This window comes from Bison bison, unplaced genomic scaffold (assembly GCF_000754665.1).
Source record: "Bison bison bison isolate TAMUID 2011002044 unplaced genomic scaffold, Bison_UMD1.0 scf7180017864035, whole genome shotgun sequence".
Lineage (NCBI taxonomy): Eukaryota > Metazoa > Chordata > Mammalia > Artiodactyla > Bovidae > Bison > Bison bison.
The window spans coordinates 1,585,410-1,606,758 of record NW_011494607.1 but is presented as its reverse complement, the minus strand read 5'-3'; the positions used below and the strand labels follow the sequence as shown (position 1 = coordinate 1,606,758).

At 39.8% G+C, this 21,349-nt stretch overlaps 1 protein-coding gene across 3 annotated transcripts in view; it reads left to right on the top strand.

Moving 5' to 3' along the window:
- The window catches only part of LAMA2 (laminin, alpha 2), a 705,371-nt gene that overhangs the window by 672,232 nt on the left and 11,790 nt on the right, over positions 1-21,349 (top strand). For 2 of the 3 annotated variants that reach the window (XM_010834646.1, XM_010834644.1), the window contains 5 exons: positions 2,315-2,463; positions 8,149-8,325; positions 8,572-8,740; positions 20,537-20,649; positions 21,189-21,342. In XM_010834646.1, the coding sequence (XP_010832948.1) occupies positions 2,315-2,463; positions 8,149-8,325; positions 8,572-8,740; positions 20,537-20,649; positions 21,189-21,342 (762 nt within the window). Of the gene's footprint in view, positions 1-2,314; positions 2,464-8,148; positions 8,326-8,571; positions 8,741-20,536; positions 20,650-21,188 lie in introns of all 3 variants that reach the window. The other variant, XM_010834645.1, reaches the window with a different exon arrangement.

Below are 21,349 nucleotides of genomic sequence, written 5' to 3'. Positions count from 1 at the left end.
GGCAAGATCCCCTGGAGAAGGAAATGGCAATCCACTCCAGTACTATTGCCTGGAAAATCCCATGGACAGAGGAGCCTGGTAGGCTACAGTCTATGGGGTCGCAAAGAGTCAGACACGACTGAGCAACTTCACTTACACTTTTCTTTCATACTGGTCTTAGCCGATGCAATAAAAAAAGAATAAATAAATATAGCACAAGAAAAAATATATAATTTAACAAGAAATAAAACAAACATAAGACCTATACTGGAAAAATTATAAAATTTATTGAAAATGTATAACAGACTACTTAATAAAGTCATTATGTTAATGGAAAGACTCAGTGTTAAAAATATTCCAGTTCTCCATAAAATGATATGTAGGTTTGCCTTCAATGAAAATATCACCTTATCTTTTTGTAAATCAGAACAAATTCTAAAATTAATATCAAAAGTCCAAGAAAGTTATGAAATAGAATAAGTTGGAAGACTGTTCTAGCAGTTTTGAATCATGGTTGTGTAGCATTAATACATGGATAACTCTGTGTCAGTGGAACATAAGAGAGAGAGCCAAGTATAGATGGAAATGACATTTGGCAGTAGGTAGCATTGCACATCATCAGCGAAAAAAGTGAACCTTTCAGTGAATGATTCTGGGGCAATTCATTATCCATTTAGACAAAAAAATGAAGTAATTTCTATTTTATGTTAAACAGAAAATTAAATCCCAGTGAATTAAAGTCTTAAATATGAAAGGAAAAAACTTTAAAATGTTTAGAAGAAAATGTAAAAGGATAACCTATGACCTTAAGGAAGAAAAGAATTTCTTTGGGAAGGGAAAAAAAAACATTTTTTTAAATTAGAGGGAGAAGAAGTAATGTTCTATCTCATTTTATATTGTGCATAACAAGTATGGAATAAGTATGATAAAAATAAATGTTCTCCTAAAGTCTTTGCCTTTTAATACAAAATACAAAAAATTTATTAAATAAATTTAAATAATAAGCCAGTTATTATAATAAAAGGACCAGATCAAACATTCTGAGATAGATTTTCACTAAAGGATATCTGTGCCCTGGATCACAGTCAAGTAACTAAATACCACCTCTCAGTTTCAGATTTCTCCTCATCAGAACCACATGAATAGGCTTGAATCATCAGTTGTCAGGATAGTTCTTAAAATAAAACTTTTTCATTAAAACAATTAAAATGAGAAAATATTAAGTGCTATAGTACAAATTAGAAATAACATGTTAATGCTTCAACATTTTAGTGAATATTTTTTTTTAATATCTGTTTTAAAATCTCACTGTTATTGCTGTCTGAAAGAGGAAACAATATTAAATAAATAATTCATTTCTGTTGTAGAATCAAACTGGTTAAATGACATACTTTATTTTTCAAAGCTACCAGTTTTGATACTCACAGGGTCATTTGTGATTATGTTCTGCTAACGGGGTTTGAGACCTCAATCAGCTTAAAAAACAACTTTAATTGAGTGCTTACATGGCAGTTGCCCCTTTCTGATGGATGGCGACACTGATCCAGGTCCTCTGGGCATTTTGCATGGGACACGCAGCAACACAGCTGATTTTGCAAACTGTTGGAGACACTGTGATATTTGACTGAAACCATCTCCACCGCCTTGTGGTGACTCGCGGAGGACCGAGTGATCGTGTGTGGCAGGGGGCCCCTTGCTCCACTTGAAAAGGAGCACGCAGTGGTGTCAGCTTTGGGGATGAGGACTGCATTCAGTTTCCCTGGGGTTCACAAACTGATCTCAAAAAACTACACTGTTGCTATAGTAACAGTGGCAAGAAGAAAGCAGTCGTGTTTATGGATGAAAAATTGTCTGCCTTCTTTCTAAATGTGGGAGACAAGTTAGGTGTTGGTGATAACAATCCATTCCACCAGCCTAGAGAAGGAATTGAAATCTAAACACTCAAAATGCCCTGAGGCAGGAGTGAGACCTGATTTCCAGAAGCTAGCTGTCCATCTGTGAATGCAAGGGAGAGGGGTTTTATTAACCCCCTTTGTTTCCTGATGGGTTTTGTGAATTAGAAGCCCAATGCGAGCACAGCTGTTCCTTTCAGCATCGCAAATCTGCTTTGCAGAGATGGCTCTCTTACTATCTCCCTTTCCACATCACCTAACAAGCAGAAATGGTAAGTGATTGTAAAGCTATTTCCAGCTGCTTTAAATACTCTGTAAGAAAATATTGAGTCTTAACTTCTCAGGTAAGCTCACAGAGCAGATGAATCTGCCGTTCTTTCAGGTAACTAAGCTAGGTCGTAGACGAGACTCCTTTCGTCTTCAATAACCATTTGCTGTTGCAGGCCTATTATGCGATCTTCCTGAACAAGGGCCGGCTGGAAGTGCATCTCTCCACAGGGGCGCGCACAATGAGGAAAATTGTCGTCAAACCGGAGCCGAGTCTGTTTCACGACGGGAGAGAGCATTCTGTTCATGTAGAGAGAACTAGAGGGTAACAACAGTTCTGGCGACTGACTGTACTGTCGTAACTAACACGAACTTTTGCTCGCCTTAGTCCTTAACTGGACCTTTGTGTGTATGGACAGACGACACATTGCTGAAGTGTCAAGTAGCTTAATTTTATCTTCTTTATATTTCATACTTTGGGAACTTCATTTACCTTGACCCTTAGGAGTTTTATTCTTAACGTTTTTTCTGCTGAGCAGCTCTCCTCTTCACCTCTGGAAAACCAAATGCATCTTCTGAAGCCATAGCTAAGAAAAATCTCTCCCTCTGCACCTCTCAAATACTCTCTTCTCAAATAAGGCATATGTGGGTGGTGAAACGGCGCAGAGCAGCTCAGCTGGGGCCCGCAGCCTTTGGCAGCTGCCATTTCATTCGGATTCCAAGGCAGTTATGGCTGCTGCTTAGAAATCTGTCACAAATACAGAGCAGGGCAGCAGCTGCAGGACCCACGGAGCCCTGCTCTGTGCGGGCCTCACACCTGGCCCCTGCCAAGGTGTGCAGGGTCCCTGCACCACAGCTCTGTGAGGGGCCAGAGTTGAGAGAGGGCAGAGGCTGCTGTCTTGCCATCAGGGCACAGAGGCTGCCTCTCTGCTGATCCACCAGAGCACTTGCTTCCCAGCCCTGAGTCAGGGAATTGGCTGTTAGTGTTATGAGCCGATGTCTTATTTTTTCAGAATGCTGAAGTACTTTATACTTACTTTATTGAGGAAGTCATTTGTTATTTGATTTTTTTTTTTCCATCAAAGTGTATGACAGCTCGGATAAGGGGATTCCCTGATGGTTCATCAGGTAAAGAATCCACCTGCAAAGCAGGAGACACAGGAGATGCACATTCTATCACTGGGAGGGTAAGATCCCCTGGAGAAGAAAATGGCAACCCACTCCTGTATTCTTGCCTGAAAAATCTCATGGACAGAGGAGCCTGGTAGGCAATAGTTCATGGGTCACAAAGAGTCAGACATGACTGAGCAACCAAGCACACAAGCACAGTGAGTTTAGAAAGACAATTAGAGAAAAACAGAAGCCCAGAGACTTCAGACCTCCAAGCCAACGATCCATCTAGACTGAAAACATAGAAAAGAACCGGAAATCAAGCTTGATGAAACCTCAAAACATAGACAGTACTTTTGAATATAACAGTATGAAGGCATAGCAAAAGTTCAAGCAAGTAAATGTTATTCTTTACTTAAAGTCGACCATTTTCTAATCATCCTCTTGTGTGGACAATAGTTTAAATAAGTAATAACAATGTCTTGTAAGTAAAGAAACTTTCCTTGCTTTGCATTTTTCTGTTATATAGAGCATTATCTTTTGGGCTGAATTAATGCTCAGTCAATTACGGAGTATCTACTAACTGAAATGTTTAGAAACCATGATTAAGACAAATGAGGGATCAATATTTGGACAAACTAAGAACATTTACTAATCTTCTAGGCACATATTGTAGTCAGGGTCTCTGAAGAGAAATGCAAACTGAATGTTCTCATTTGAACCTTAAGGAATGCTCTAGAATACTGATTTTGCAAGTCTTCTAGACTTTACTTCAGGTCCTTTGCCAAATGTTAGTCCTTCTCATTGTAGGAAAAACTTTTTAAGGTTTTTAAATAATTTCAAGAAGCAAATGCAGATCTGAGAAATATAGTTGGCCAAAAAATCATTCAAAATATGTTATTTTGTAGGGAAAGGATTCTGACATTCCCAAGTGCATTTTGATGTTATTCTAAGGTGTCCTTTTCACAGGTGTCTCTTCAAGAGGGGTATTTTAGTATGCCAGCTTCACAGCTGTTGGCCATCCATCCAACCTTTATTTGATTATGCTCAGTATAGTACATCCCTGAAAACTGGTCATTCAGTTAATTGGCCATATAAACAAACTGTTGTGCCATTCTCTATTAATTAAAGGATAATGTATTAGACATATTGTGTTGTCACTACACTCTGTGGCAAAGCAAGAGCTCATCTGCCACCATAATGTCTCATTCAGCACTCTGAGGTCAAAAAACAATTATTACCTATCCCTTAAGCAAGTGCTTCAATTAACTGATTAACCAGAGATCACTAATGACCCGAAGAACATCACCTAGAAACATAGTTTAATGCTTCATATCCATTTTATGGCATGCCCTGTGTCAAATACTACAAAAATTATGTCCTTTAGTTATTCTAAATATATATGAGATATGCATTCATATCCTTTCATCGCAGATGAGGAAATATTAACTAATTTACCCCAAATCACATAGCTAGTAAATAACAGGCAGGATTTAAGCCCAGATATACTTGACTTTAACACCTCATCTGTGCTTGCTAGGTATTTATTCTCACCTCTGTGACCTCAGAGGTTTGTATTACTTGATGTTGATGATGAGACTCTTGTTAACTTGGAAATACTTGCTTTCTTCCAATACTATTTAGACTGTAGATGTCAATTGTTTCCTTTCCTCAAACAATACTGCCTCATAAAATTAGTAGATTTTTATCAAATTGAGAGGCAAGCTTTTCAGTATTTACTCTCTTTATGCTTCCTTTCTCATTTTCTTTCCTTCTCTACTCCTCCCTCTGCAAAGACTTCACCTCCTTTACTTTGGTGTCTAATTCCCTAGTACTCCAGTGATCCTCTGCCTTTTATAACTGCTTGGCCCTCTGATCTTCCTCCTGAAGTCCACCTAAATGGCCAGTAGTTCTAACTGGATAAAAACAGTAAACCCTAAGAGCCTGGAGTAGAAGCTTAGGCACATAGGTATTCTCCATGAAAGCATTCTTCACACAGGGACAGAATTAGGCTAAAGACCACAAAGTTGGAGCAAATATTTCAGGAGTAATTTGAGGTTTCCAGAATGGGACCAAGATTTGAATACTGCAACCTGATTATTTCTTTCTAACCATCCAAAATATGTTCAATTTAAAAATTTCAGGTTTTGCTTTTCATGTAAATTGTAAATTTCAGGGCACTTCTCTTAATATCTTTACCGTGTATGCAGTTCATTTGATAGTGATTTGAAAAAAAATCTTAGATCAATATTTCATACAAATAATTGAATATAAGTAATAAAATATTATAAAACTTTAAGATTCAACTATTGAAATTTTAAGGAAATATAGCTGACATATCACAATATTAATAGTATTGTAATGATTCTTATAATGCTTTTTGGGCATAGTGGGTCCACAGTAAAGAATTTTTGAATAAATCCTTTTTAAAAAACACACCAGAATCATAAAGGACATGTAATATCCCTCTTTGAAGTGAAGTGAAGTCGCTCAGTCATGTCCGACTCTTTGCGACCCTGTGGACTGTAGCCTACCAGGCTCCTCCATCCATGGGATTTTCCAGGTAAGAGTACTGGAGTGGGTTGCCATTTCCTTCTCCAGGGGATTTTCCTAGCCCAGGGATCGAACCCAGGTCTCCCACATTGTAGGCAGACGCTTTACCGTCTGAGCCACCAGGGAAGCCCCGTGGCTTCTCTCTTTACAAAGTGCTAAATAAATGACCTAGATTTGGTGCTCCTAGGTTGTAAAATACAAACTGGATTCAACTGTAGTCCTTTAACAGTGTCCTTATTAAGGAATACAACCTCAGTGCAATGCCTTCATTAATGGTTTCCGTGGTTCAGAGTAGGGGTTCTTATCCTCCTTTTATAAAAGAATCGAATGAGACTGAGCAAGATTAAATAACTAACCCAAGGTCACACAGCTAGTAAGCTTTCATGCGTGCTAAGTCGCTTCAGTTGTGTCCGACTCTGTGACTCTGTGGACTGTCGCCTGCCAGGCTCCTCTGTTCATGAGGATTCTCTAGGCAAGAATACTGGAGTGGGTTGCATTTCCTCCTCCAGGAGATCTTCCCAGGGACGGAACCTGTGTCTCTTATGTCTCCCGCATTGGCAGGTAGTTCATACTAGTGCTTAAGTCCAGACTCTTTCTTCTGAAAGTTCATGCTCACTCTACATCTCCACCCTGTGATCCAGTAAGAAAGGGCCATTGTTGTGGTCTTTAGGGGCAGAACCAGACTAGAGAGAGTCCATGTGAGAAAGAGGAGAGCCTCTGGATCTTTAAAAATTCTAATCAAAAGCAGAGATTTGCTGTCCTCGGACAGTATTTAATAGTGGCTTAAACCCTTCATTCAAAGCCTAAGTAACACTGGCATATAGGAGATTACTTTTAGCAAATGGAAAAAAAAAGGGGGGGGGGGAGTATGAGGGGTACTTCTCAATGAGTCCCACATACCCAGAAGTGAGTGGTTTTCTAAAAGTCTCATAAAACCACCCACATTCTTAGCAATAAGGTTGAACTCTTGAATTTTGCCAACACAATCTTCCAGAGTCTGGCAAAACATCAATATATCGTTCCCCCTATTTTGCCTTTGAAACTAAATCCAATCTGCTCCCTCCATACCACCTGAGCAATAAAGAGACATAAAAAATGCTTCATAGAATGGAAGGTAGTAAGTATATCCTTGATAAGAGCATCTGTCCAGTCAGACTGCCTGAGTTCAAATCCCAGCACATCTGTATGAATTGGGAAAGCTACTTAGCCAATCTGTTCCCCTCAGTTAACTCATCTGTACAGTGAATATAGAGTTTTTTAAAAGATATTTGTTAGAAAGATGTTTCTGACATTTTAAGCCACAACAATATCTGGTCTTTGTTCTATTCTCTTACATTTGAATTGTCCCAGCGTGGGCCAGTTGTTCAGTGCCATTTCAGTGCCATCTTTGCCCTGATTTATTGTTTCTAACTCTATGTGTGGTTTTTCTTCTTTATAAAATCAAGTAACATAACATTTTAGAACTGAGTTTGCTGACTAAATATTTCAGGTTTTCTCTCCAGATGTGAATTAGTTTGTAGTAATCCCCATTCATGATCCTCGGGCTATTGACTAACACTTAAGACTAAGAGCCCCATGCTGACTATTGGGACTGAAGTTTTAAAACCTGCTTCTAGAACAAAAGAGAAAATGCCTTTGGTCATTTTCATCAGCAGAATTCTTTGCCTCCTGATTCTCTTCCCCAGGATCCACAGAGTGAATAAGTAGCATGAGGTTCTCAATTAGTAATGTGTAAGTTATCTCTCATAGGCAAATTAGGGACGTTAATGAAACAGCCACTAAAGAAAATCATTGCAGAGAACAATTAGCCTGGCATTCTAGCCTGCCTCTTCCATTCAAAAGCCAGCAGCTACATTCTTTATAAAACATCCTGTAAGCGTTTGCTGTTGATTCCTACAATCTAAGCTCTCAGGAGTACAGTTTGTCCCCTAGCAAGAAGATAATAGCTGGCACAAACCAAGAAATAAAGAGCCAAACAAAACGTGACCCCATGCTGTGCTAAACCGCTGTGCTAAACCAACTGAGCCTCATACGATTAGACACTACAACCCCATACAGAAGCCTCCACTCCACCGGCTCACATGTAGGACCACTGTAGTCAACACCACCAGAGGCTAATGCTGTAGCTACACCACTACCTTGTTTCAAGAAACTCTCTAGGAGAGCTAACAAGGGAGGCAGAGGGGCAAGAAACAATATCATTTGCTAAGTGACAAGTTCCTAGTCATCAGATTTGGCTCTCTTAAAAGCTACTGGAAGAAGGGGTGCATGGTGGCAGGAGAGTTTGCTTTCTGGTTGTATAGGACACTGTGTGTTTTACACTTGTTTACTTTCAATATTTTATCAGCATGTTCACTGTTCAAGTGGATGAAGACAGAAAGCATATGCAAAATCTGACCGTGGAACAGGCAATAGAAGTTAAAAAGCTTTTCATTGGGGGCGCTCCACCTGAATTTCAACCTTCCCCACTCAGAAATATTCCTCCCTTTGAAGGCTGTATATGGAACCTTGTTATAAACTCTGTGTAAGTCAATCTCCTTGTTACTCTTTTTCTTTTTTTTTTTTTTTTTTCCCATAGGAGGATTGCTATTGCATCTACATTATCCAAAACCATGGGGTGGGGGAGAGGGGAAACAATGAAGATCTTCCAGTCAAATTTTTAATTGCACTGAGACCTTTTAAAGGGGAAAGGGGAAATGTGATGTAATGGTAGGGAAGCAGGACAATGAAAATTAAGAGAAAGTATTGAATTTTTATTATGTTCCCTTAGCCCTATGGACTTCGCACAGCCTGTATCCTTCAAAAACGCAGACATTGGTCGCTGTGCCCATCAGAAACCCCCTGAGGAGGAAGATGGAGCAGTTACAGCTGAAACAGTTACCCAGCCAGAGCTGGTTCCCACCCCAGCGGTTCCTGCACCCACCCCGTTTCTGACACACGTAGGTGTTTACATCCCATTGCTTTCTCATTTTACCCCTGTGTTTGTAGTCACTTTCTGAAAGAAGGTTACTCAGGATATCTAGTATACTCTACTGCTAGAATTAGAGGAAGGGTCACCTGTCTATGAAAGCCTATTCTCCTTACGTCTTCCTTGAATTACTTTCATTTATATTTATGGTCTCCTTTCATCTTCTTGTTTATAAAGTGGCACATGTTTTCAGTTGAAAAGTTAGCACAGAAATGTCTGCGGAATCAAGAATAAAATCCACCTATACTAGCACCACCCAGAGATAATCATATCGATTTTCAGCCCCTTTTATTTGAATTTTACATAGTAGATCTCATATCATGTATACAACTTGGTATTCTGTTTTTAAAAACCAGTTGTACGTAGGTGAAACTGTTTCTAAACATCTTGCCAATGTGTGTGTCTAATATGATGTATATGTATGTGTATGTTTGTGTAAGAGAGACATAAAAAAATACTTCATAGAATGGAAGGTAGTAAGTATATCCTTGATTAGACCGTGGGTCCAGAGTCAGACTGCCTGGGTTCAAATCCCAGCACATCTGTATGAATTGGAAAAGCTACTTAGCCAATCTGTTCCCCTCAGTTAACTCATCTGTACAGTGAGTATAGAGTTTTTTAAAAGATGTTTGTTAAACACGTAGCATTATACTCAACATTTAATAAATGGCATAATTACCATATAGTAATGATCATAGTGACAGCTTTTAAACAGGTTCTATCCAATATTATAAGTAATTTTTCTAACAGCTGTCTAAAATATATATATATATATATATATACACACACACACACACACACACACACACCCCATCACCCCATTTTTAGCTGAGTTAATTAAGAATTAGTTAGCCTAAATAATAAACCCAAACACAGTCAGTAAGTGGAAGGATAGGAATTTTAATCTGGTGGGTCTGGTTGTACAATCTGATTCCTTATCACGGTGACACTGCCTTTACAGCTTGTTCTATGTCTTGCTCACTGAGCGGTTACCATTTAGAGCATTTCGAGGTTTTCACTACAAGAAACTGTATTCTAATCAGCACTTCTGTACATCAGACTTTCTCATTGTTTCTAAAGATGTTCTAAAAACAGATTCTTCGATGGGTAATTATGAGGCCAAGTGAAGAATATAGCCAAGATTCTCAACACGTATACAGGAATTGCTTTTTCCAAAGGTTACACACATTTTCATTTTCACCACCAAAGATCTCACACTGCTCTTGACAGCGCACGCACCGTACTTATAATATTTGCCAGTTGACAGGTGGAACGTGTTACCTTGAGTGCAGATTTTGGAACTCTCCAACATTTTGTTCTTTTCGTTAGTTTTCATGATGGAATTAGTTGTTCTGCTGAGTGGTGTGCTCATTGTCACTAGAAATATTTATTAAATGAGAAGCCAAACCAGCCATTTATTCCAATCATCATTTTTTCCTCCTCTGTAAAATGTGGATATTATACCTACATTGCCTAATGATGGGATTATTATAAGAATCAAATGAGATAATATATGTGGAAGTTCTTTGAAAAGTAGAAAAGGTATGCACGCATAGATACTGTAGGAAGATTCTTTCTTGTGGGCTTTTCTCTAGCTGCAGTGAAAGGGGGCTACTCCCTAGTTGCAGTACATGAGTTTCTTACTGCGGTGGCTTCTGCAGTTGTAGAGCGCAGGCTCCAGAGCGTTCGGGCTTCGGTTATTGCAGCACATGGGCTCAGTAGTTGTGATACCTGGGCTCTGGAGCACAGGTTCAGTACTTGTGACTCATGGGCTGAATTGTCCTGCAGCATGTGGGATCTTACCATACCAGGGATTGAGCCCTTGTCTCCTGCATTGACAGGTGGGTCCTTTACCACCGAGCCACCAGGGAAGCCCCAGATACTGTGCGAATTCTCTGCATTTACTAAGTAACTAGTATGTGTCCAGTACTCTGCCAGGCATAGTATATCCATTATTTCATTTGATTTCCACAAGTTGTTAATCATTTCTTGTTTATTTATATTGTTGGAAGTATTATTAGCCCCATTTCACAGAAGAAAATACCTGTGATCACACAGCACAGCTAGCAAGTGAAAGGCTATCAGTCATTTGGGGATTAGTTCAAGGAGATGTTTTTCTCCTAAGACATACTGAGATCTGCCACACGCATTTTAGAATGTTTCCTTAGTGCTTCCATAATATGGCTTTATGCTAGACTTATCCCAGCAAAGGGAAGGTGAATGATCCCCACCCCTTTTCCCTCATACACCGCTCTCTGAACTGTTATCCTTCCTATCTGTTCCTTGGTCTCAAGTCAATTAAAGAATTAAAAACACTGTGGGTAAAATGAGCTTTTTAGACACTGGATGCAGATATCCATTTGGATTCTATAGGAAAGTGGATCCTAAATTCTGAACAACTAACTTAGAATTATAAAAAGCAGAAGCCCTAGAGACCAGCTGGTCCAATTGCCATCTTAATACATGAATCTTTTTATATACTTGATGTGGACTTAAAAACTTTGCTTGAACATTCCATTGACAAGGCTCTTCCAGTGTAATAGGGCAGGCTCTAGTTGTAGGAAAGCCATTGGTTATAATGAAGTAAAACCACATCCTTATAACCTCCATGTAATGATTGTGTTTCTGTAGCCAAACACATTAAGTTTTTATCTTCTCTAACATCCCTTCAAGCATTTGAAAACAGCTGTGCTCTCCTTTCCCAGACTAAATATTCCATTATCTCAAGCATTTTTCTTAATTTCTAATTTTGTTATTTCCACCAGTAATATTCTTATACTTGAAATATCTTTTCAAAATATGGCACCTAGAACAGACCATACTACTCAAACTGGAGTACACAGTTCAGAGGACAGCAGAGTGCCTCCTTCCACTGGTCTGTCGTCATATTCTACTAATACACCTGAGAAGGTTTTAATGTTTTAAGCAGATGTGTCATGCCATTAGTTCCTCGTTAGTACTGTATTTGGTCAACCAAAAGCTTGAGGGCCTTTAAAATTCTCTTGAGTCGGGTCCCTCAGCCAGTAAACATTGAATTGTTCTGGTTTATTGGTGAATAACTCTGCTGGACCTACCAGTTGCCCTTCTTTTTCTCTTTTTAGTGATCACCTTTCTTAGTTGTGTTTCTAAAATACAACCTTTTAGGAGATCTCAAGCATATCCTTCTATGGTTTCTAGAGATCATATTTGCCTCCTTTTTCTGAAAACAAAGATCCTTTTGCATCTGGACTAGAGATTTTAACTCATTTAAATTTTCTTATAACCTTCTGTTCTAATTCCAGTTTTCTCTCAGCAGTGTATTTAACTTCTACAAAAAAGAGCAATCCACTTGATAGAGAAGACAAAAGTAAAAGAGAGGTTGAGTAACAGTCCTGTGGGTTGGTGTAGAAAGACTCACAGAACATCAGACTTTCACATTGTAATACTTACAACCATGTGGTCAAATTTGTGTATTTTAGAATCTTTCATCGCTGTTGGGTTGTACCATATTTTCGGAGTTTCAAATCATGGAACCATACATATTTCCTCTTTTTAATTTGATTTCTTTCATTTTCATTCATTATTTGTGTGTGTGTGTGGAGAGAAGTATCTACTTTTTAAAGGCTATGTTTTATGACAAATATTTACTAAGAGCCTACAAAATGCAAAGATGGGTAAGATATCATCATTTATTTTATGATATTTATTTCAAATATGTATTAAGAGCCTACTAGAGAAACAGAAACTGAGAGACGTATTTGAGAAAGTAGACATTACCATAAATAGCACAGTAACCAAATATGCAAGGAGGTCAGTCAGGATAAATGCCAAGTATGGACTGCAAACACAGCTGGCTACCTTCCAAGATGGAAAATTAGAAGCATGGCAGGGTACACTGTTAATCTCCATGCAGGTTAGTGGTACCTGGAAGTGTGAAAACAGATCCATAAAATGCAAGTTTTAATATGTCACCATACTCTTGTACTTAAAATCGTTCAATCGAAACAATATAAAATGACATACTTTTGACATTATGTTAAGTGGGGAAAACAGGATATAAGACTCTGTATTCTGCATCATTGTATCTGTAGCAATAGTTAGAAAAACACATAAGAAAAACCTTTTCGAAAAATGCATCAGATGCTAACAGCAGACGATGGATATGGCCCAGAGATGATTTTCATCATTTCAAAAAATATTCTTAAGTGTGTTTTGTTTTCATAAATGTTTTAAAAGATGAATTGGAAAGAAATGTTTTTTCTGCATTTATTTCTCCACAACCACCAGTTATATAGCTGATTTCCTCACTGGGGAAGAGACACATGCTGTGTGAGCCCCTCTCAGCTCAACCACATTGAGAGTCACTGAGGAAACAAACCAGGTCTTCAATCCAAGTGATCCATGACAGAGGTCTGCCTGCCCATCTGCTGAAGCCCGCCTGCCTTTACTCAGTGAACTCAGGGGGCTCACTGAGTAACTGCCTTGTCTTCTCTAAATGGAAGAAACTCTACTGAAAAAGAGGATAATGTTTACTCTGAGGATTGTTGTTATTGTTGTTCAGTTGCCAAGTTGTGTCCGACTCTTCATGACCCCATGTACTGCAGCACACCAGCTTTCCCTATCTGTCACCATCTCCCGGAGTTTGCCCAAGTTCATGTCCATTGAATCGGTGATGCCATCCAACCATCTCATCCTCTGTTGCCTGCTTCTCCTTCTGTCTTCAGTCTTTCCCAGCATCAGGGCATTTTCCAATGAGTCTTTGCATCAAGTGGCCAGGGTATTGGAACTTCAGCTTCAGCATCAGCCCTTCCAATGAGTATTCAGGGTTGATTTCCTGATTTGATCTCCTTGCAGTCCAAGGGACTCTCAAGAGTCTTCTCCAACTCCACAGTTCAAAAGCATCAGTCTTCCGTGCTCAGCTTTCCTTATGGTCCAACTCTCGCATCCATACATGACTACTGGAAAAACCATAGCTTTGACTGGTCAGTAATGTCTCTGCTTTTTAATATGCTGTCTAGGTTTGTCATAACTTTTCTTCCAAGGAGCAAATGTCTTTTGATTTCATGGCTGCAGTCACCATCTGCAGTGATTTTAGCCCAAGAAGAGGAAATCTGTCACTGTTTCCAACTTTCCCCCTTCTATTTGCCATGAAGTGATGTGATCGGATGCCATGATCTTAGTTTCTTTAATATTTAATTTTAATCTGGATTTTTCACTCTCTTCCTTTACCCTCATCAAGAGGTTCTTTAGTTCCTCTTCACTTTCTGCCATTAGAGTGATATCATCCACATATCTGAAGTTGTTGATATTTCTCCAGGCAATCTTGATTCCAGCTTGTAACTCATCCAACCCTGCCTTTCTCATGACATGCTCTGCATATAATTTAAATAAATCAGTGACAATAAACAGCCATATGAGGTTCTAACCATCGCTTCTTGATAGGCATACAGGTTTCTCAGGAGACAGGTAAGATGGTCTGATATTCCCGTCTCATTAAGAGTTTTCCACAGTTTGTTTATCCACAAGGTCAAAAGCTTTAGTGTAGTCAGTGAATCAGAGGTAGATGTTTTCCTGGAATTCCCTTGCTTTCTCTATGATCAAGCAAATGTTGGCAATTTGATCTCTGGTTCCTCTGCCTTTTCTAAACCCAGATTAGACGTATGGAAGTTCTTGGTTCATGTAATACTGAAACCTAGCATGCAGGATTTTGAGCATAACCTTGCTGGCATGGGAGATGAATGCAATTGTCCAGTAGTTTGAACACTCTTTAGTACTGCCCTTCTTGGGAACTGGGATAAGGATTGACATTTTCCAGTCCTGTGGCCACTGCTGGATTTTCCAAATTTGCTGATATAATTGACATAAATGCAGCACTTTGATAGCATCGTCTTTTAGGATTTTAAATAGTTCTGCTGGAATTCCGTCACCTCCACTAGCTTTATTGACAGCAGTGCTTCCTAAGGCCCACTTGCCTTCCACTCCAGAATTCCTGGCTCAGGGTGAGTGACCACACCATCGTGGTTATCCAGGTCATTAAGATCTTTTTTGTTCAGTTCTTCTGTGTATTCTTTCCATCTCTCCTTGATCTCTTCTACTTCTGTTAGGTTTTTTACAGTTTCTGTCCTTTATTGTGCCCATCTTGGGATGAAAGTTTCCTTTGGTAGTTCTAATTTTCTTGAAGAGATCTCTAATCTTTTCCCCTTCTGTTTCCCTCTATGTCTTTGCATTGTTCACACAGGAAGGGCTTCTTGTCTTTCCCTGCTGTCCTCTGGAGCTCTGTGTTTAGTTGGGTGTGCCTTTCCCTTTGCCTTTGCTTTTTGCTTCTCTTCTTTCTTAAGCTACTTGTGAAACCTCCTCAGACAACCAACCCCTTTGCCTTCTTGCTTTTCTTTTTATTTGGGATGGTTTTGTTCACTGCCTCCTGTACAATATTACAGACCCCTGTCCATAGTTCTTCAGGGATTCTGTGTACTAGCTCTAATCCCTTGAATCTACTTGTCACCTCCACTGTATATCCATAGGGATTTTAATTATACCTGGCCAGCTTAGTGGTTTTTCCCCACTTTCTTTAATGTAAGCCTGAATTTTGCTATAAGAAGCTGATGGTCTGACCCACATTCAGCTCCTGGTCTTGTTTTTGCTGACTGTATACAGCTTCTCCAACTTCAGCTACAAAGAATGTAGTCAATCTGATTTCAGTATTGACCATTTGATGATTGATGTCCATGTGTAAAGTTGTCTGTTGTGTTGTTGAAAAAGAGTATTTGCTATGACCAGTGGATTCTCTTGGCATAACAAGGATTATTATGGCCTAGATTATACACTGTGTGCAAAGTACCTGCTCACAGTAACACTCCAACCTTCTTCTAAGAAAACTAGTTACTTTAACCTTTCACACTTCTAAGGTGAGAGCAAGGGTTAGGGAAAGGGGGTGAGCATTCTGTTTTTAAACAAACTCCAACATGATATGGTTATTATCTCTCAAGTCTCCTATCAGTTTCAATTCTCACCATTTTCTCTTTTTAAATCAAAATTCAGAATTTTAGGAATTTATTTAAGAGTTAAGACTTATGCGTTAATTCCAGAAGTGGCAACTACCCATCTACGTGTCCCTTATTTGTTCCAGCACAGTTGACAGCATCCTCTCCTATTCTGTTGCCTTCATTTCCTTCTTTACAACGTCACACCTGTCCCTACCAGCAACTTACAGCAGAAGGACAATGTTCACTCTCCTCCAGGGCAATTTAAGAGTATTTTGAGAAAGCCCTGCCCTGTGAAATGGATTATGTCAATCCTATTATTAATACATGCCAGAACATCATAGATCAGAGCGCATGTTTTTCTCCCACATAATATCTCATTTGATAGTGTGGTAGCTATCTTCTCTTCATGCTGCTGCTGCTGCTAAGTCACTTCAGTCGTGTCCGACTCTGTGCGACCCCATAGACAGCAGCCCACCAGGCTCCCCCGTCCCTGGGGTTCTCCAGGCAAAAACACTGGAGTGGGTTGCCATTTCCTTCTCCAATGCAGGAAAGTGAAAAGTGAAAGTGAAGTCGCTCAGTCATGTCCCACTCTTCGCGACTCCATGGACTGCAGCCTACCAGGGTCCTCCGTCCATGGGATTTTCCAGGCAAGAGTACTGGAGTGGGGTGCCATTGCCTTCTCTGATCTTCTCTTCATACTGCTCTCTTATTCTTTAGCCTGTTTAGCACTGGATAAAAAACAACAACAAAACATTTCTGCATCTTCTATTTGTGGATGTTTCTCAGGGAGGACAGCCAAGGATAAGAGTAGATAAGAGTGTGGACTTCTAGTACTACAGAAAATTATCAAAATGTGACAAATTCCCTGCAGGCATATATGCTGTTTATACCAAGTCTTTCCAACCAATGTAGCCTGTGTGAATTTATATACAATGCACTGGCTGCATGGTTGTTCTTTTTTGTTTGTTTAAACTTGAAGTTTATTGGAATGTTGAACCTTGAATTTCAAAGTCTAAAATGCAAATACTAAGAGGAGTGGATAAATAGCCATGAGGAGTCCCTGCAGTTCAGGGCTCTTGGGGGAGATGTGAAAAAGAAGTAGAAAAGAATAGAGCAAAAGAAAGCTATTCCTCCTGCAGATTTAATGCTATGACTTTAAAAGCTAAGTACAGTCCTGGCCAATAAATTGAGTGGATACTGATATGTATTTAAAGGGGAAACATACATTTTCCATACCACAAAGAATTACTTTTCAGACATTAGTGTGTAAATGGAACTGCAAATGCCCACTGTTTACCAAAAGAGCTTATATTCAGAGAGTTAACATAACTCAGTTTCTCAGTAAAAAACTTGAACAGGGGTTTTATATTTCAGAATATTAAAGTCTGTACCATAAAAATTATCTTCTGCTTAGTATTCATGCCAAAAGAAGAGCATCACAAAGATGCATCCGACTTTGAAGAAGTCATTTTAGCCCTCATTTGTTTAGAATTTTTGACTCATGAAAGAAGAAAATGATGCTACTTTTTGAATTAATTTTTATTAAAGTATAGTTGATTTACAATATTACATCATTTTCAGGTACACAGCATAGTGAATCAGTATTTTTGCAGACTGTACTTCGATTATGCAATTTTTAAATCATTCATCATTTGGTGCTTTGAAGAACAGAGATGCCAGTTTTGGTCAATACAATTAAAGTCTCTACTCTGCACCAATCTAAAGTCAAGCAACGTTTATCCACCAATCATATGTCATTCTGAATCCAATAACACATTTCTAAATGCCACCCAAAAGTCAGCAGTTGGAAGTGACCCCTGCTTTATTCTGATCTGAAATTAATTGAGTAACAGGATGAAGGTGAAAATGTTAAGCTCCATTGCCAATCCGAGGCTCTATCCACTTGCCTAAACGTGGCTACGGGAAGCACAGCTTCCTTCAGAGTCCTCTCCAACCGCATTGCTGCTCCCAACAGGTGCATGGCCATGTTTAGACTCCCCACCCAAGTCCTGTCTGCATACATCTTGTCACCTGCCAAGCAGAGATGTACATGGAGCAAGCACATCCTATCCCTTCCTATTTTCCCCATGTGTACTTTAAAGAGTCACCACAAGGTGGCAGGATTGTAACATGCTGAGATTGATGATCCCCTGATATTTGTATCATTGTTTTAACACATTTCAGAGATCAGTTTTTCCAAAATAACACAAGTCACGTCCATAAAGATGATGCCTCCCCTCGAGTTCACACTGGCTTGAAGGAAAACAATTCATCTTGCAACAACTATTCTTTAAAGGTTACTTAAAATTATCTCACTAGAAGACCCTTAGCTTCAATTTCTTTGGGAAGCAGGGTTGAAAATGTCTTTAATGACAAAATCATTTTAGTCTTGTGCAAACCTTGGGCACTTTCTATCCCATCTCACGTGGTGCCTCTTCAAAATGTGGTTGGAAGGAAAAGAGCCGCTTGAGTGGCCAGGTGAGCACTCTGCCCTCCGAGGGGTTTGAGGGAGGAGAAAGAGGAGATAGGACAGGTAACCTTCTGGGAACGTCAGGCCTGGGTTCAGATCTGCCCGCAGGAAAGCAGTTTAGACACAGTCCATCCCATCTCCCTTAACCAAGTGAGAGGAGGCGTTGAGGCTTGCAGCAGAAACATTACCAGACTAGAGACTGTTGCAGAATTGTCTTCGCGTTTAAATCCTAAAGCAGATACACAGAAAATTCTCTTACACTGGTACTTCTCTGTCCTCTTTCAACTGCCAATTTTATAAAAGAAGGTGATACTGGAGTGCGTAGCCTATCCCTTCTCTAGGGGATCTTCACGACCCAGGGATTGAACCAGGGTCTCCTGCATTGCAGGTGGATTCTTTACCAACTGAGCAATGAGGGAAGCCCTTAGGGCTACACATTATAGTTCCCTAATTCCTCCACATAAAGTGACCTTTTAAAGACCTCGGTTTTCAGAGTTGAGGGTTTAGAGATGCTTTAGCTAAATCCTTCCACTTGATGGATTCCCAGCAGGTCAGATTCTCTTCAAGATTTCTGAGGAGGACTGCAGGCTACTTACGTACGTTGTGATAGTCGTCTCTACAGAAAATATTGAGAGGCTGATAAATGATCCAGTTCTATTAAGAGCATCATTGAAGGCTGAGACATTAAGCTACCAAGATCTTTCCATGTGGGCTCTTTTTTGCAGGCAGTGTAATAAGAAATGTGCCATGTGCTGATTCCAAGAGAGGCCCAGTCAGCTGCATGAATAGATAGCATTTTTCTGTTCTGCCCGCTGAGTTTTTGCATATCTGTGTGAATTTGAGCCACAGTCTGTTCTTTGTAACTGACCATCTCCTGGGAAGCTAGGTCGGGGAAATACTTCCATAAAGGCCAATTTTACAGCATTTTAAAACACTTAAAGCCTTTTACCTGCTGTAGCAGAGTGCTCCATTTGACTAAGCTCAAGAGAAAAGAGGGCAAGGCTTTTCCTCATCAAGGAAAAATTTCCTGTGCACTGATGACTCATCTCCAAGGTACAGTCTCTGGGAAGAGCTTTCTGTATCCAGAGCCCACCTTGGGCTCTTTGAGAATCTCTGCTGACTCAGCATGCACTGGGGCAGTGGCCCATCCAGTGCTATTAAGTGAAGATCTTTAAAAACAGATGTGCTGTTGAGAGCATGCGGGTTATTTATTTTCTTGTGTACTTCGTGTTCTAAAAGACTTCTTAAGCAGCTTGTACTTGGAATTATTTTGTGAAAATAGAGACCAGGGAAAGGTGGCTTTGGTAACTTGAGAAGCCTTGATTATCTATTGAGCTGAGGGTTACTGTAGCCAAGTAAGGTCCACCCAGCCAGGTCCGGCTTTATAATTGACAGAGCTCAGAGCCAAGTGAAAATGCTAGGCACCTTGTTCAAAAATTATTAAGAACTTCAAAATGATGACAGCAGGGCATTAAGCTCAGTGACTGCACAAGTAGCCTGCCTCTGAAGCTAGCCCTGCAGCGAGGTCTCCCTTGTAAGCACCCTAGGAAGCTGATCTTTGAACAGTGGCAGTTGAAATGGTATATGGTGGGTTACATTAAAAACTGTGCTGGGTTGCCTAGCAACAAGCTAAGGGACTGAATGGCTGACTTGCAAGTGGAGAAACACCAACTTGAAAGTCTAAATTCACAGAAGTCTTCTAGCACTGATAATTTTCAAGAAAAAGTAAGACAGTGGGAGACAGAAACGGGGAGGGGAAGAAAGAACATATTTTTCCACTCATAACCCGGCAGAGGCTAGCTTGTCACTTTCCCTGTTCAATCTTCTAAGCAGATAACTCTTCATAAGTGAAGTAGAAGTGAGAAGGAAATTCCAGTTTTCTCAGAAGTATAAATAATAGTTTTCCTTAAAGAAGAAAGAAATGGCAACCCACTCCAATATTCTTGCCTGGATAATTCCATGAATTCCATGGACAGATTAGCCTGGCAGGCTACAATCCATGGGGTCACAAAGAGTTGGACACAACTGAGCAACTAACACTTTAAAGGATGGTGGAAACATGAATTAATCAATGCATATTTTTGAGCACATGCCTTTGGCAACTCAAGGGTACAGTATAAGAAAACGGTTTCACATTTATGGAACATTTAATAGGAAGTACCTCCTATGCAGTAGATTACAGAGATGAATCAGAGACCGCTTTTATTTCTCAGAAACTTAAGCGAGATTATGTGAGAACATCAAACTGAAATATAAGAAACCATTAGACAGCAGCATTACATTTTAAAGAGTGGAGTCCATAATCTCTGCTTCTTCTCTCCTTGGTATTTTACAGGGTCCTTGTGCAGCAGAATCAGAACCAGCTCTCCTGATAGGGAGCAAACAGTTTGGGCTTTCGAGAAATAGTCACATTGCAATTGCATTCGATGACACCAAAGTTAAAAACCGGTATGATTTATTCTGAGATATTAGATAAGAACTGATAAATGGAAGTACTAAGTGTTTGTTTACTCAAGTTTAATTAACTAGATTTATTAATATATGAGGTGAGATTTTTTTAATTCACTGAGTGCAGTAAAGAATAGAAATATATTTATCTGATCCCGAGAAGCCCAGTTTAGAAACTCAGCAGACCTGGAAAGTCCTCACCTCTGAAAAGGTTTTGCTATATTCTATGAAATGGCTTCCCTGGTGGCTCAGCTGGTAAAGAATCTGCCTGCAATGCAGGAGACTAGGGTTTGAGCCCTGAATTGGAAAAATCCCCTGGAGAAGGGAATGGCTACCCACTCCAGTATTCTTGCCTGGAGAATCCCATGGACAGAGAAGCCTGGTGGCTTACAGTCCATGGAGTTGCAAAGAGTTGGACAGGACTGAGTGACTAAGCATGTGTGCATCCTTTATGAAAAGGCACCGTGACCCCATGCCGCCCTATGCTGGGGTAAGAACGCTCTTCTTCCTGTTTTATTTTGCATACTTTTATTTCACAGTCTCACCATTGAATTCGAAGTGCGAACTGAAGCTGAATCAGGCTTGCTCTTCTACATGGCACGGATCAACCACGCTGATTTTGCTACAGTTCAGCTGAAAAACGGATTGCCCTACTTCAGTTATGACTTGGGAAGTGGTGACACCAGCACTATGATCCCCA